Below are 17373 nucleotides of genomic sequence, written 5' to 3'. Positions count from 1 at the left end.
AGCCTCAGCGTCTCTGGTCGGTTTCGGCCTTGAAGTCTTGGTTCCCTTCTGTATTTATACAGTCCTTGTGCATGTGTTAGCCATTGTTCAGTATGAGGATGACGTTGGGGATTAAACCTTGTGTGTCGATAGGAGAGGTGAAGTATACCCCCTTGGTAGTGTTGTCATAAATTATTCATATGTGCTAAGGATGAAGTCCTAGCATTATTGATTGGGAAAAACCCTCCCGCTGCATGGAACTAGGTGAAAGGTTTGGTGCTTAAAAGGCGTCAGTCCCTATAAGGCGTTATGTCCCTATAAGGCATTCTGTCCTTATGAGGAGTTATGTCCTTATAAGGCTCGTTCATATGAAATGAAGGGGAGATGATGTAGGGAAAGTGTACGATGTTCCCTGGACCTATATTAGGATACTGATATGAAATATAACAGTATAATAGCCACACTGGTGTTCCTGTGCTCTATGTTTTGGGTTGAATGCCCTTGTGTCCACGGGTTTCACAAAATCTGCTGTATAACACAAATTAGGAGTGCAGGTGTGCTGCACCCTATGGTCTTATGTGGATATTTTGTGATCTATGTATTTATAGTGACTTATGATCATCTGTTGTGACTTACGTGTTTTTCCCTTATACCAAGTTACAGTACTTGCACTCATATTGTGATTCATATGCTTTTTGTTCTAACCTCACTGCTGCATTTCATGCCCTGATGTTCTGATGTATGTTGTTCTGATTCGAGGACTGTCAGGATAACGAGTACTGTCACAGAATTTGCATAGTATGCACAGTAATTATGATTTGTGTCATTTTGGTCCACGTGTTATGTAAAATATATACTATATTTGTATATAATTCTATGTGGAGTCTCTTTTGTGATGTATTCATTGTGTTTCTGTGTGAGTGTGTTACGCAAATGCTTTACACATTGCTTCTGATGATAAGCCTGACTGCTCTGCACCAAGCTACGAAAGGGTGAGCGCAGGTTAACTTTAGTGTGCAACTTGCTTGCGCTGACTAGGGTGGTGGGTTCTGCTTAGCTTAGGTGCATACCCTAGCCAACCAGAACCAATCTCTAACTGTCTGTTAAATGCATACAGTTTAAATAAGATGTATCTGACTTCATTGTGTAAGTAAAGGATCCTTGGTGACTATTAACACAGGACCAGTGCCTATAAAAACAGGTTAATATGTATTTCTAAAACCGGATATTTACCTTGTATCATGAGTCTGCGACAGTAATAGGCATATAATAGTTTCCACCAAGGGCACTTGTGGGAAGTAGAGGCAAATTTAGTTACAAGAGATTGTCAACGTGTTTGTTAATCACTTCTCTGTTTTCTCCCATCGCTGCTGTTTGTGTACATTTTGCTTATGTGCAGCCTGCCAAGCTGTTTGAATGGTTTTCTGGCTGTGCATCAGGGATCATCACTGCATTTGCTGACAGCTACTGAAGCAAAATGTTAAAGAGTGTTGGGGCGAATTTGCATTGCCAAGCTCACTGGCTCAAGAAGATGCAGGCGGTAACTTTGTGTTCATCATGCCGTCTGTCAAGAAGTTGTGAAACTGTGGAGTAGGGTTGAGAGTTTTGATTTCAGTCTGCCTCTGGATTGGGGTAGAGGGAGGTTATCATTATTCACCGACCAGTATTCCATAGCCAGAGCGCGGGCTTCAGACGATGGAAAGAAATCAGCAGATCCAGAATCCCTGTGTCTATCAGACAATAACAACAAGTTCCCTCTCAGCATGGAACGCGAGTGCAGGGCTTGCCAAAGGGCATCTTATCTTATCCCCCATCAGGCGCCTTGAGACTCTATCGGGTAATTTGTCGCACTTTACAAAAACCGTGATTGATTGATTGATTGATTGATTGATTGATTGATTGATCTTCTGGACAGCTGGAACAATTAACAAAACATACCTATTCATCTGATTTAAACTGTTATACCCCAATGGTTCCGCGCCGGGACACTCATGAGTAGCCGTGTGCGTAATAAGTTCATATAACATAACATAGAGGCTCTGCAGCTCGATGTTTGTCTTAGAGGAGATGCTTTTCATAACCATCACCTATGTACAAACACGAAAATATATGCAGAGGAAGCAAAGACTTGACACAGCATCTCAGTAAGAGAAAACTAGATCCCACACATTAATAAGCATATTTTACTTATATGTAAGGGTTAAGTGTGCAAAAACTGGCCGCAAAGACAAATTCCAAAGCCACTAAATCTGCTCAGAAACAGCCATGTCTCATTGCCTTTTAGGCTTCAAGGCTGGGATGCCAAACCAGACAGTCTTGACATTTTATTAACAAATCTGACTTCATCTAAGTCACCTTCACATGTGCGTGGAGTGGCAGAGTAAAGTCCAGCTGCTAAACATGCATGTTGTGCCTACTTTGATATTAAAGAGGGCAATTTGTAAATAAGTCCCGTTAGTAGCGCGGCTGAGGCAACATTCACATGGGTAAGCTTGCAGAATGCTTAGAAGATCGCTTTTATAACCTGGGCTAACAAAAAGTTAAATACCCAATTGTTGTGACGTTGTACTATGTTATGAAAATGAAAATCATTAGTTAAATTGGGGTTTAAGTACAATTATCACAAGAAGGTGTTTTTTAAATGTTGCTAACTAGTTTGTCTTTTTAAACACACTTTAATGAATCCGTGATGTGAGAAGACCCAGTTTGACAGCGAGCATCACCCTGATCCCTCCAATGCAATATGTATAAATATTTACAAGCAAAAAGATGTCCAAGGGGACACGGGGAAAATGAAGCAAGGAGAAAATGGGTAAACAACAGGACTAGAGGGGGCATTCATGGACCAGAGAACAAGTTCAGGAGAAGGTAGCAAATAGCAAAGAAGTTTATAAATAAAAAATACTACAATTATCCCAGAAAAATGTATTTGTATGTTTCTCACAGCCTACAAGGCATGGGGCCTGCTGGGCTAGAGAAAGTGATGGTTGGTCCCATTTGAAACAGCTAGTAATTGTAATAAAGTACAAACACCAAACAAAACAAGGAATAACCCTAGCCACGTAGGAAAGGGCACAAGTACAACAACAAATGTCAGCAAGCGAGAGCCAGGTTACTAAGTACTCAGGAAAACTGAAAACCTACCAAGTCACAATGATGTCAAGCAGCGTGCTCCTCTTTCCCTGGCCTTTCATACTGCCACTGCCACTAATGTTCCAGAAGGGCTTGAGGTATTCAGATCCCTCATAGACTGCACCATGTTGGATTGTGGTCATTCTAGATCTAGACTTCGCATTACAAAACGGAGGTGTCTATCTTGGAACAGGTTTTAAACAAGTTCAACCCAAAGTCCTGCTCAACCATCACCAGACCCAAGTGCCAGATCCTCCAATTTACTAATCCTCTAACCTGGATTCCCTGTCTGTCACCTCAGCACTGAATCAAATGCTGAACCAACCAAGACTTTTCCGATACCTGATACGCAGTGTGAGTGTAAGCCCTGACACAAGTCTTAAAACCAATGTGGCCTTTTGGTTACATTCTTTCCAGCTTAGGAATAGAGGATGAGGCGTTAATCCATAGTAATATAATAAAAGGGAGCCCAAACCTTTGAGGCGGGTAATCTCAAGAACCACAGCACCAATCACAACACCCAATACAGCGTTGGAAAGGGCAGTTGCAGCAAAAGGACATAGGCTATGCAGATGCCCACCATATACATTTAAAAGGTAAAAGAACCGTGACAGCAAAGTAGTCCCTTGTGGGGGTGTCTGCGTTGTGCTGTGGGCGTGTGCTGGGGGCGTGACAAACACTGGGGGCGTGTGGTACGTTCCGCCCTTCATGCCATGTCTCATATTGTGTGCTAATCCCATCCTGCTCCCTTTAAATACCCCTGCACCCCATAATCATAACCCACCCGTACTCCTTAAAATACCTCAACACCCTTAAACACTAACCCATCTTAACCCTATAAATATACCCTGTACCCCAAAACCCAAACCTATCCCTAAACCCTAAAAATACCCCGGTACTCCAAAAACCAAACCTAGCCCTGAACCCTATAAATACCCCTGTACCTCAAAACCCAAACCTACCCCTGAACCCTACAAATACCCATGTACCCCAAAACCCAAACCTAGCCCTGAACCCTAAAAATACCACTGTACCCCAAAACCCAAACCTACCCCTGAACCCTAAAATACCCCTGTACCCCCAAACCCAAACCTAGCCCTGAACCCTTAAAATTCCCCTGTACCCCAAAACCCAAACCTACCACCGAACCCTAAGAAATTACCCTGTACCCCAAAACCCAAACCTAGCCCTGAACCCTAAAAATAACCCTGTACCCAAAACCCAAACCTACCCCTGAACTCTAAAATACCCCTGTACCCCAAAACCCAAACCTAGCCCTGAACCCTAAAATACCCCTGTACCCCAAAACTCAAACCTAGCCCTGAACCCTTAAAATACCCCTATACCCCAAAACCCAAACCTACCCCTGAACCCTAAAAATACCCCAAAACTCTAACCTAGCCCTGAACCCTAAAAATACCCCTGTACCCCAAAACCCATACCTATCCCTAAACCCTAAAACTACCCCTGTACCCCATAACCCAAAACTATATCTGAACCCTTAAAATACCCAAACACCCCAAAACATATACCTCAGTACCCCAAAACATATACCCCTATACCCATACTTACCTTATCCAAACATTAAAAAAAATATGCTTTTACCATTCATGCATTTACAACGAATTTCGTTGTAAATGTATGCGTGGTAAAAGCATATAAAATGTAATGCCATGCTTTATAATGGCATTGCGGAGTCATGGTACTTTCGTAATGAAAGTATGCGGAGTGATGGTATACGGAAAGAAAGTTGCGGATTAACGGGTGTTTACCCTCCCCCGGTAAGTACATTGGTGGCACGGTGGCCCACATCTCCAGCAACATACTCATATTTTTTCACCATCCATTTGAAAAATGCACAGGTCTCTCTCATTGATGGCCAGCACCGCCATACACTTTTAGACACACCTCCCGCCACAAGTTCTAGAATTGCGAACTTTAGAGCTGAGGAGCTACGTTCGAATCTCGGCATCAGCTCAACATCCTGTGATTCCAGGCAAATTGCGTTGTCTCCCCGTGCCTACCACAAATGAATGTGTTCTTCTGTAATGTAAATTGTGCTCATGCCATGTTGTCGAGTTCGCGCTATATAATATTGCAAGGAAAAATAAAGTAGGGAAACTCGAGTTCACACACTACTGAACGCGCACTCTTAAGTGCATCAGCAGTGCACTGTGAATCGGAGTGTTTCACAGGCCTGTCACAGATTAGAAATGCTATCAAAACGAAATCCTACAAAACAATATACTACTGGCCGGCAGCAATTCATACCCGGACGACGTCGGGACGGGCTGCTAGTGGCTTATATAATGCAAGCTCTGCCAAGAGCAATAGGCCCCCAGCACAGGCTTCCATCAGTGTATCTGGTATGACATAAGTTGCAACACCACTGATTCAAGAACTGAGGGCTGGCATATCAGCTCTGCTATGTAGTTAACAAACGTTTACAAAGGAAGTAATGGTTATATCAAGTCAAAACAACAATGAAGTGCCCTCTTTTTAATTTTAGCAACCACATGAGAAAAGTGAAGCACTGCAGAGAAACTCTTTGAAAGAAAGAACTATCAGAGACACCCTAGCCTGTTATTCACTGGGATAGATGGCAGACTTGTGAACAAGAGCTATGCATTTACCTTTGATTGGGAGTGGGCTGAACTGAGCACATCGAGGCATGGAGAGAAATGTTCAGTTACGCCTCACTGGACACATTTTGGAAAACTAGGACATGATACTTCTTGGGATGAATTTAACATAAACTGCTGAACATGCTGTTAGTGATGAGTGAGATGCACATGGAAATTTCCCTACAATAGATTTAGAGAATTCAACAACCACTAGTAGTTATGTAGTATAAGAGTCTAGACATGCCACCTTCAAGCTAAAGTGGAAATGGAATCTAGGAAGGACAGAAGAATGCAACTAGTATGGTTTTATTCATACTACACAAGAAATGGCGGATCACAGGCTCTCAATTCCCCGTGAATCTCTGACTGTGAAGGCTATTCTCAGGAATAGGCAAGCTAGCATCCTGCTCAGTTAACAGGGAGAGGCATGGTTCAGAACTTATCTTTGAGGCCTACTGCTGTTGGTTACTGTTCTACATGCATAGAAAGAAGCCAGAGTCCTGAAAGATACAGTAAGTAAAAATGAGTTGGTGGAAACTTGCAAGTCCACTTATAGCTGGGCTTTAGCTGTGGTTTTGAAGGAGCTGATGGAAGCTTTTTCCTGCCTAACGCTATAGCTTGGACCCAAGAAACAGTTCCCGATTGAATGGGGATAGTTGAAGTAAAGCTGAAGTAGACCTTAACATGGGCTTTCACCAACAACTTACTTTTATAACAAGGACCTTGACCCTGAAAATGAGTACATGTGTGTTTTTTTCATGGAAACCATTGTCATGGATATTATCCGTGGGGGTTATTGTTTGTTTCTGTAGCTGAAACTAAATGCATTGCTACTTCCTAGTGATAGATTTAGAAAATACAACCAAATCACTGGTGATACTGTTCTAAATTCAATAAAAGATCACAATTGATGTTGGATATTTCCCAATTCCGACATTAGATTTGTTTTTGCTTTCACTCCTTTTAGCCACTAAAGCGTTTTCTTTTAACTACATTTGTATGGGAATATTATTTCATCTGTCGCCTTACTGCAGTTTTGTTTTTGTTATTGAGGTTCATACACCCTATGCACTTCTTTGTCAAAGGCTTTGTGGCTTCTACCAAAATGTGCAGAGTAAATTTGGTATTCTTCACAGAAACCATTGTTTACTTTAATGCTTTAGACTATTTTGTCTATGTAGCAACTCAGCCAAGTCTCACCTTAGGACTGAGGTCTCTTCCCCCTACTTTTTGAACCGCTGCTTTCTACTGAAATGTGAAGACATTCTTTGTAACAAGCAACATATAGCTCAATAGTTCTACTTTTCGAAAGGAGTATTTTATGTCCTATCATGTAGCTATGTTCAGGACAAATACCAAGGTAATTTAGACAATTTTTGTTCCATATTCTTTCCAAATTTGAATGATGTTTTATCATGTTTCCATTTAGTTGTTAAGGAATCGAGCATTTCATAGACTGTGTTAAAATCTTACGCCATTTGATGCACTCTTCTTTATTGGGATTTCATTTTCAGGACTTTCTATTATTTTTATATCTGTATTTTTGTAGTTTAGCAAAGTGTTCTGGAGTTGCTGCAATATGACATGCCAGTGCTTTATAAAATACAGAAATACTAGAGATGTTGATGATAGTTCATGATTTCTGAAGATTTTTTCTATTTCTGCAAATGTTACTATTACTGAGAAACGAGCCTATTCACTTACAAATGAATTGCTTGGTTTATGTTTTCAGGGTCCAAGAGGTCCAGATGGCCCTTTAGGAGAGCAAGGGATCCAAGGTGTTAAGGTAATACATGATTATTCTTACATTTTAATTTCTAGTTTTTTTTTGTTTTGTAGATTAATTGACATATAGGGATGTGTGAGCTTTGGTCCCTTCACTACATTGCCCAAATAACATCTTAGGTTAGATACACAGAAGGGTTAAGCTGGAATGCCAGCAGACAGATGCTACCTGGCAGGCCATTAGAATTCCTGATTTCAGTTGCATAGTTCGAAGGAGCTGGGAAATGTCATTGAATCTTGAGGGTCCAACCTTCAAATTGGAGGCTGGTTGGGTTTTATGTTTAGGATCTGAAACAGAAAAATTATGGTTTAGTCTTAGAGTATGAAGACCACTAGTGACATGATCACATTACAACATGCTTCTAAGGGTTTTGGGGATATCTCAAGATACCCATGTCTCCCCTTTCTTCTCACAGAGACTTCACACACAGAATGACCATTTGAGCATAAGCTTTAAGTACCACATGCTAAACTCCAGCTCAGTGAACTGTCATTCTCTAACAATACCTGCAGGAGGAGGATGGAGCCGCTGCAAAATAACAGTGGCATTCCCCTTGCGCCTTCGGCACATAATGTCACTGAATTACAGCTGCAGCAGCAGCCAGTTTTGGGTGGCTCTTGCTATAGCAGTCAATTTGTTATAGTGGAAATGGTGCCAGGAATGGTGGCTTCATGGAAGGTATTGGAATGTCAGATGCCTAGGTAAAGAACTTGGAACTTGGGCACTTACTAATTAGTGCACACATTCTACGCATGATAATTGGCTGTAGTATCTCCAAAGCTAGAGAATCTACTGCTATCTAAAATGTTATAGTATATCCTTAAATATGCTGATGGTTGTGCCAGTTGTTAAAGGATTTGAATCCGAGTGGCTCAGGCCTATAAAGAGAGAGAGGGCTTTTAACAACCATGATAGCCTGAGGCAGAAGGGCTATACTCCTATTAGAACAATCCACCCACTAAGGGTAGAATGTTGTAAATTAAAAAGGGAGAAAATCAAAGACAATCATTGGACTACTAGAGTAAGAGACTTATACCAGCTATTAGAAGTGCTTAGACAACGCACTGTCTTCACTGGAGCACTCCAAATTCCAGTGTTCTAATATAGCCTTCTAGCCTGCTGTAGAGGGCTATGCCTGCCATTTAAGGCCCTCTTCGGCTTGGGCCTTTAACATGGGAGCGGGACTTTAACGCCTGCATAGCACAGCTACGCAGGGCTATGAGGCTATTAGTACATTCCGCCACTAGAGGGCAGAACGTTCTCACAAATAAAACAAAATCCACACGGAGCCCAAGGGGATTGAAATACCAATGGGCTCCTTGAGGTCTTTGTTCACAGCAACAGCTCTGAAGGACAACATTGGAATGGTGGAGCTGAGGGCTTCTAACAGCAATTAGAAGCCTGGAGCACTCCATTGTTTTCAATGGAGCTACCAACATTCTTTAATAGCCGGTATAGCTCTGCTACGAAGGGCTATAAGGCTATTAGAACATTCTGCCACTAGAGGGCAGAATGTTCTAACAAATAAAACAAAGGCCTCTGGAAGCTCGAGGAGATTTAAATCCCCTCGAGCTCTGAGAGGCCTTTGTAAAACATTGGTATGTTCCTCTGCGGGCCTTTACTGCCCGTAGAAGCATGGAGCACTCCATTGTTTACAATGGAGCTCCCAACATTCCAGTTTTCTAATATTACTTAGTAATACTTTCACAACTGACAATGTTCTTCTGCCATATATAAGGGTCTTAATATTGGTACAACAGCAATAGATACAGAATAAATATTTGTGCTCCACCGGTGCCTGTTTCTTTATTGTTGAGGTAAATTAGGTATTTCCAGCGGTATTCGTTTGTAAGAATGTTATTTTCTTGGGTTATATGTGTTGTTGGTTGAGGGGCACTTCCTAGTTAAGCTTTCAATATCTTGTCTGGAGTGCTTCATTAGTAGGCACTGATTTATTAAGTGTCACAATGGATAAAAAATGGATTACCATTGAGCGTACCCATGCATAAATGGTGACACGCAAATGCAGGTGTTCATACTAATAGTGCTAGTGCTTCTACCATGCTGCTTAACAAAACTGGAGCAATCTGTGTCAAAAAATTGTGTTCTATGTCTATTTTATGGGGTAAAGATGCCTCATAAAATTCATGACAGCTCCCTGCAAAAACCTTCATCACTGCTCTTCCCAAAAATATACAAACAGTGTGTTTCAAATGAGTAAACATCTCCCACCTTTGCTAGTGGCTTTTTGGTATGTCATACTGCCTCCTAGGAAGTTCTTCCATTGCAGTGCATGAGGTGCATTGTATTCAGCATTGTATTCAGCATGTGATGGGGAATTTTTGATGAATGCAGAACCCATACTGAATGACATTCTGTAAAAGCAGCATGCTCTGCAGTGTATGGAAATGCTTACTCAAAGAATGTTCAAATCATAAGCAAAGAAATGCTCTATTTCTTGTGTCATGTCATATAGTTTGGTGAAACAAATTACAGAAAAAGATTGTCTTTAAAAATAAGACCTTACTAATGTTATCCTGCATTTGCTTGCTTTTCTTGGTGAACTGTTTCATTACTATCCTTCTCCTGCTTCATTTCCGATGTTGGATCCGGCAGTTGTCGTTCCATTGACATTGTGCTCTTACCAACATTGTATGTGTCATTGTATCCTTTCTAATATGTTGCTGCGTATATGTGCCATTTTTGTCCTCCATCGTATCACTGGCTGTATGTGCCACTGTAGTCTTTCTTCTGTATCCCCTTGTGGTCTGTCTTCAATGCTGCTTGTTGTATGTGCCAATTCTTAAATATAGTACTTTTTTTTAGAAACAATTCAGTCTTTCAATATTAGTATAACCTATTGTATTACATGTTCCTGTAATGATATTACAAATTGCAGTGCTTAATAAATACATTACAGATACTCTTTTTTCAATCTAGCAACACCCCGTAACAGCCTGTGGTCCTCCAGGCTTGTGCTGTTCCCTCCCGGGAAAACTAGTGTAGGCAAAGCCAATAGGTTTGCAAACAGCTTACAAATGGGCTTTGCCAGTGCTTGTTTTTGGTTGTTACTGTGAACATTTCTAACCAGGCGTGGACTATCACTATATAGATAAACACTCTTTGACTTTGTTGGTGCTATTTTGGTCAAAACAACTCCATTGAGAAGTTCAACATGCGAACATGTATAAATATTTATATAGCCCATTTCTCTTCACTGTTCTAAGTTCCCTGAGCATGTTTAGTATTACTTTATACTATTCTCAATGTGGGGTTTAGCTCAAGTACTGCCTTTCCTCAACCACTTCAAAACTGCTTTAATATGTGAGTTTCTCTGTGCAGGTAGTACCAGCAATGAACAGATACATCCGATTGTATGTTGTGCACTAAATGTTTGATTTTCTTTTCTTCTTATATTATGCCTATTGATACTTAGTCTCTAAAATATATTTACTTTCATATTTTTGTCAGGGTGAAAGTGGAGAACCTGGGAAAAAAGGCATAAATGGAAATATTGTAAGTAGGAATGTCTCACCACATTTGTGCACTATAATTCCCCTTGTCTTCTATAAAAAAGTTTCTGAAATAACAAAATATTTATTTTCCTAGGGCAAAGCTGGTCATCCTGGAGACAGAGGTGATCAAGGAATACCAGTAAGTATCAGAATTTAGAAATTCTAACTTGGATTCTATTGCACATAAGGTTCCAGGTTCATGAACCACATCTAGCTCAACTGTTGTGATCCTTTTAAATTCATTTACTTTCTCTATTCGGTCCAGTACTCTGACATGGACTAAATGACAGGTAGTGCTATATGAAACAATTGATGAAATAAACAATTGATGAAATAAACTTCAATATCACTTTTTTAAAAAGAATCACTCCCATTCTAAAAATGTTCCTATTTCTTTCGGTATTGCTAAGATTTAAGTCGTTTTCTCAGTTCACAAATTATTAGGTTTAGGCGAAGGAACATAGGACTTTTTTTATTTTGATCTTACACGGTTGTATTCCATAGCCCAGTAGGGTGCTGATCCCTTTGCATTGCAAAAAACACATATGGATAACATTATGAAGTTTCAGATGTATTATTTTCTTTTTTTCACCTTAAACACATTTTTCTGTGTGGACTTTTCTTATCTATCATGCAGCATGGAAAAACTGGGGGCATGCGGTTCCTATTCATGTTTTCACACTTCTAGCACCTTTTGTACCTGGGTTATTCAGGTATAAATTAGGAAGTGCAAGAAGTGTGTGGGACAGACATCCCATCTCTTTGTGAATAGCCACAGTGTTATAATTCTGTAGATTCTGATAGAGACTTCTAGTTGCAGATTGCTCATTTTTTGAATATTCCCCAGGCGTCTGACTGGATTCAGAAACTTTTCAGCAGTACCTTTGCGTGACATCAGGTGGTGCTGTGAGACTCTGCACTGACACTGTTCCGCTCTGGAAATGGTGATCAGAGCCTATATGGGCACCCACTCTCTGCCCTTACATAAGTTCCTTTCTTTCAATGCCTCCAGATGCGGAACTGGAGGTCCCATTGTGACTTACTGAGACATTTATCTCACAATCATCCTGTGTGCAGGACCTCAGGGCAAAGCTTTACATTGCAGACACAAGAAGACTTCTCAACGGTATAGCTCCAGTTTTGGTCTGCGTCGAAAATTCATAACTGCTCCCACTCCAGCCATTCTTAAAGTCAATGTAGTGGTTTGTGAAGCCGGTCTTCATCCCGGTCAAAATCATCAGGTGAGTAAAAAAAAAGCACACAAAATTGACAGGGATTCCACCCCCCCACGCTACTCACATTCAGCTGAACAGGCATGGGATGGAGCCAGGACACTCGATCTCACTCCCAAAGTCATCCAACTTCGTAGTCGAACGCACCTGTTCAGGCACAACCAGAGCTTCCAGGGGTCACAGCCATGCCATGCCAGATTGAAGAGTCCTGATCAGTCATCCTACAGCTCTGTAGATCTCTACTGACCTGCCCAAAGAACAGAGAGGCCCTCCATCTAGAGTACTGCAAGCAAGTTCACTTTGGTACCAGATGAACCCTTCAAACGAATTTTGCCTCCTTGTTCACTTCTGGCTCTGCTTCCGTTACTGCGACCTTAGCAAGCCCTGGGGACTTCAATGCTCATGCTGACTCCATCGATGCCAGGGGACAGGGCAACAATACTTCTTTCCAAAACCATGTTGATGCCTTTCTGTCACTGATTGAAGTAGCACCCAATACCTCCCAAGGCACTGCTTCCCCCACCTGACTCGCCACCTCCACAAGGGAGACAATATATATTACATTCCCTTTTAGGTACAGACTGTGACAATAATTTTGACCCAGGTAATGAGTTTGATCAACACTACCAGTATGATAATTGGTAATATGACTTACAAGAGGCTAATGGTCTTGATACCTTCCTGGAAACTGGCCAATTCCCACCTCTGGGCCAGCATTAGAGAATTCTGCATCCTACACCATGGTTAAGTGTAGGGCAGCTGAAGTCCTTGACCTCTAGCTCCCCACCATGGAGGCCAAGACCAGTGTTTTGGCTGAAGTACTTCAACCGGGGCAAACATCTTATGAGTCCCTCCTTTCATTTACTGAGTCATTGACAGATCCCTTATTGGGAGCATGGGCCAAACCCTCTTCTGGTCCTCCAGTTAATTGAGAGATTTCCAAGTGCCATCTCCCTGCTCTGTGTGCCCCTGCTCTTATTTTGCAGAACCCTTCACCCAGGAGTCTAGTGGTACAAGCCGATCTAATTCCAGCACTTTTTTTGGAGATGTTTGGGAAACAGCTGTTTTCCTCCACCAGCCCGACCCTCTGCTCGGTAAATGCCAGCTGCCTGTTAGGACGGTATTACTGTGCTCTTTTGGACTCGGTGGAACAAGTCTTCCCAGGTATGCCAGAGCAGCTGCCGACCTGTGCTCTGTCAGGTGATCCCAAACTGTCATAACGTGGCCAAGTTCATGATTTGTTGTGGCTTGGACACTGCTGATTCTATTTGTTGAGCCACTGGCACTAGTGCTGCCATTTGTGACTGTGATCTATGGGGTGTTCTGGCAATGCCCAGTCCTCCCTGATAGACTTGCCCTTTGATCTAACTTGCCTGTTTGGAGACAAAGACGATTCTGTTCTTGAGTGTTTAAGGCTACAGCTTGCTCTCTGGGCCGGTCTGCCCCTCTCACCAACAGCACCAGTGCAACCTTTAATTTTGTGGCTTTGTTGGTGGTGCTCCTTATCGCCAACCTGTCCAGCTTCCAAAAGGAACCCAGCAGTTTTGCAGTCGAGGCCATGGTGCCATCCACTCTAGAAGTCAAGATCATCAAGCTGCTCAGTCCATCCTCCTTACCACAGCACCAGATTTACCCTCTTTTAGTTATTTAGACTGTTTTCCTTGTATATCATAGCAAACTGCGATGGATGCCATGCCACGGAGCCGGCTGATACTTCTATAATACATATTGAAGAAAAAGAACAGTATACTTGACTATTTAATCCACGAGTGATTCACCCGGTTTCATGATATACAAGGAAAACAGTCTAAATAACTAAAAGAGGGTAAATCTGGTGCTAAATTGGATAATAGGAGATACGTTCGATCTATAAGGAACAAAGAAATATTATACTCTTCGCCCTGAAGAAGTCCTTGTAAGACGAAACGCGTTGGCTATGGCTACAGTCTGTTTTTTATTGGAGAAAAAATTGATGGAATAAATAAAGAATACGCTACAAACAACAACTCCACTGAAGATTCATTGTTTGTTTTGAACAAGATGTGCCTATAACTAAATTGTTCATTGTTATATAGATTGTAATTATTTTGAAGAGTGCTGGACTAATGGATATTCTGTTCTGAGAATAAGACACGCTTGTCTTAGGAGGTTTAGGGGTTCTGAATCTCTGGTCCGCTGCACCTAAAGCTTGCGACAAAGGAATCACTAAAGGATAGGTGCAATTGTATGTAGCCCCAAACCCTGTGTTCCTGTGTGCTGCAATTGTTTAAGTCACCAGTTTAATACAATTTTTGAAAGGGCTACAACATATGCTATGCATGCTCATTCTACCAGGGTCAAAGCTGCTACCACTGCATTAGCATACACAGTTCCTGTCCTAGACATATGCCAGCCAGCTACGTGGGCATACCTCCATACGTTCATGAAGCACTATTGTCTGCACAGTCAGATTCACAAGAGGGGAATTTTTCTGGTTTGAGTCCATTCACAGGCCCACCTCCAAATAGGTACCATTTTTTGCATCTGTTACAAAACATGAGGAATCTGTGGCTAGAAGTCAGAAGAAAAGGTTTTTTACCTTCAGTAATTCGCTCTCTCTGGTAGACATTCAATCTAGCCGCAGATTCCTCACCGACCCTCCCATCCTCCCCATTTTGTTATTGGACTATATCCTGGAATAGGACCCCAAGTCTAGGAATCAGCACTCTGTTTACAACCAATTTGCTCTTGAGACTCTGCATCTGGTGGCGTGGACAGGCTGGAAAGCAACTGACGTCAGTGTGCAGACATGGCACCTATCTATGCTCCGTACCTCATTTCCAGCACGCAGAGGTAAGTCTCTGCTAAACGTAAGTAACGTGTTCATTCACCTAATTGTAGTACATTTACTCCATCATGCCTTCACATTAAAACGCAAGTAAAAACAGCACCAATTAGAAAGCAATCTTTCAACTGTTATTGAAGAGCATGGTGAACTTAATACAATTTTTACCCACTGGTACTTTTTGGGTATATCGATTACAATAATATTGCAAAGTTAAATATACATAGGTACTAATCTCTGGTGGTATATTTTCAAAGTACCTTGATGTGGAGTTAATCTATACTTCCGTAAAAAATATATACCGTCAAACTATTGTGGAAGTCAATATTCTGGATACAACACTACTATCTAAAAATATTTTTCTTGCTTATATTCTGGCATGCAGCCCACATGACATACCTCGTGTCTGTAATCAGAATATGCACTAGACTGGAGTACTGAAGCTGACACTGCACAATAGTTTACTAAAGTTGAATGGGGCAGACTTGATCGACCCCACCTTGTTACAGTGCCCGAGATTGTGTACTGGTTCTCGCATATTTTACACTTTCTGGCAGGGTTGATCTTAGTTGAACTATATAGAAACATCCAGATCCTACCTCTTTTCACCATGACCTATGGGTTGACCCTGTGGTGAAATCCATCGATAATAATTTTCAATATTTAATAGAGCAGCTGGGGGGTATAATAGTTGTCAAATATGTTTTTTTATATTTATGTTCAGAATTAGAGTTTTTCAACCCATTACTGGAAAGTAGATTTTTATTAATCCTAGCTGTGTATAAAGTTTCATATTTATATTCCAGACCCATTTACAGACTCTACTCCAGATTTTGTTTTAATGCACCTTTTAAATCAGAGCTGCAAGCTAGAATAGTGAAGAGTAAAGTAGGTGTGATTTTATCATACTGAGTCTTTACTTCCTTTTCGTAGAAACCTCGATTCTTTTCAAAATTGGCTGCCCTGAGTAGTAAGCATAGTTCTACAGAGACTTTTGCATCTGGCGCAAAAGCCTGCCAGGTTGAGATTCAAAAGCGTAACATTCAACCATCTGTAATGGAGCTTTTTCTATGTATGTATGCATGTGGTATTTCTATAGTGTGAACCTACAGTAAAGGCAGGGGAGTCCTGTACAGGGCAAAGACAACCATCAGTATATATCGCACAAATCTGGAAATCCTCCTTGCTCTCCTCTTGTCTGTATGAATAATGTCTGGGAAGGAAGAATCTAAAGATCAGTTTATTAAAGAAATTTGGCACTTGGTGAAGTGTCTCTTGCTAAGACTCCATTCCTGTATCTTTATTTTGTTTTAAATTATTATTATTATTATTATTATTATTATTATTATTATTATTATTATTATTATTATTATTATTATTATTATTATTATTATTATTATTATTATTATTATTATATTGGGATATGTTTGTAATCATGAGCTTAAGCAAAGAGTGTATTTTATTTATGGTTTATTGTTCACTGCAATTCAAGAAGCAGCTTTATAGGACGTATCAGATTCAGTTGGTGTAGCTCTTCAGGGTTAGTTTTGTGTTTAATAAATATAAAAATAACAGAGCAAATATCTTTGCACAAAGAAGGTGGCCTTCTCCCTGTACTGAAAAAAGATCTGGGGCCAGATGTAGGAAGCCTAATTCCGGTCGGTAACGGACGAAATTACCGAATACCTGAACTGACAATGTATTGTGGAGAGGTAGAAATATCATCTTTGACAAACTGACAAATGAGGAAAACAAATTGGAGACTGAAAGTCAATGGAGAGAAAAAGCAAGCAGCAAATCAGATGAAGGATTGACAAGGTAACAATCTCATTATCAACTGAAAAGGATCTGAGTAGAGGAAACGGTCTCTTAGAGCTCACTGACATCAAATATAATGAAACATCTACACCAGTTTACCTCATGATATGCTAACTTAAAATGCAACTGTAATCGTTGTACATAATGCGTCCCCTTTTGGTAGTACTATATCACTACTAAGCTTCTTTGAAAACAAACTTGGAATCCCCCCTTTTGCTGGATATTAGAACAAAGGTGTTTTACAAATGTTCTGGTGAATAAATGAGCGATGTATTGTAACACAATGCACAATTAGGTGTTGAAAACAAGTATCTCTTTTAAATGTTTCACTTTTTTATTGTACATGTTTTCTAGGGTTTGTCAGGTGTTCCTGGAAGTAGTGGAGATAAAGGACCAATGGGAGAACCAGTAAGTGTGACACTAAACAAGTTATTTTGAGATGCACTGTATGATGCGGGTAGAA

The 17373-nt window shown here is 40.8% G+C and overlaps 1 protein-coding gene across 1 annotated transcript in view; it reads left to right on the top strand.

Moving 5' to 3' along the window:
• Positions 1–17373, top strand: part of COL24A1 (collagen type XXIV alpha 1 chain) — an 897023-nt gene that overhangs the window by 659843 nt on the left and 219807 nt on the right. The window contains exons 29-32 of the mRNA XM_086954096.1: positions 7468–7521; positions 10993–11037; positions 11131–11175; positions 17265–17318. Coding sequence (XP_086810222.1) covers positions 7468–7521; positions 10993–11037; positions 11131–11175; positions 17265–17318 — 198 coding nt within the window. The remainder of the gene's footprint in view (positions 1–7467; positions 7522–10992; positions 11038–11130; positions 11176–17264; positions 17319–17373) is intronic.

This window comes from Lissotriton vulgaris, chromosome 1_1, assembly GCF_964263255.1.
Source record: "Lissotriton vulgaris chromosome 1_1, aLisVul1.2, whole genome shotgun sequence".
Lineage (NCBI taxonomy): Eukaryota > Metazoa > Chordata > Amphibia > Caudata > Salamandridae > Lissotriton > Lissotriton vulgaris.
Note: the sequence above shows the minus strand (reverse complement) of the source record. Positions and strands in the feature narration are given on the sequence as shown.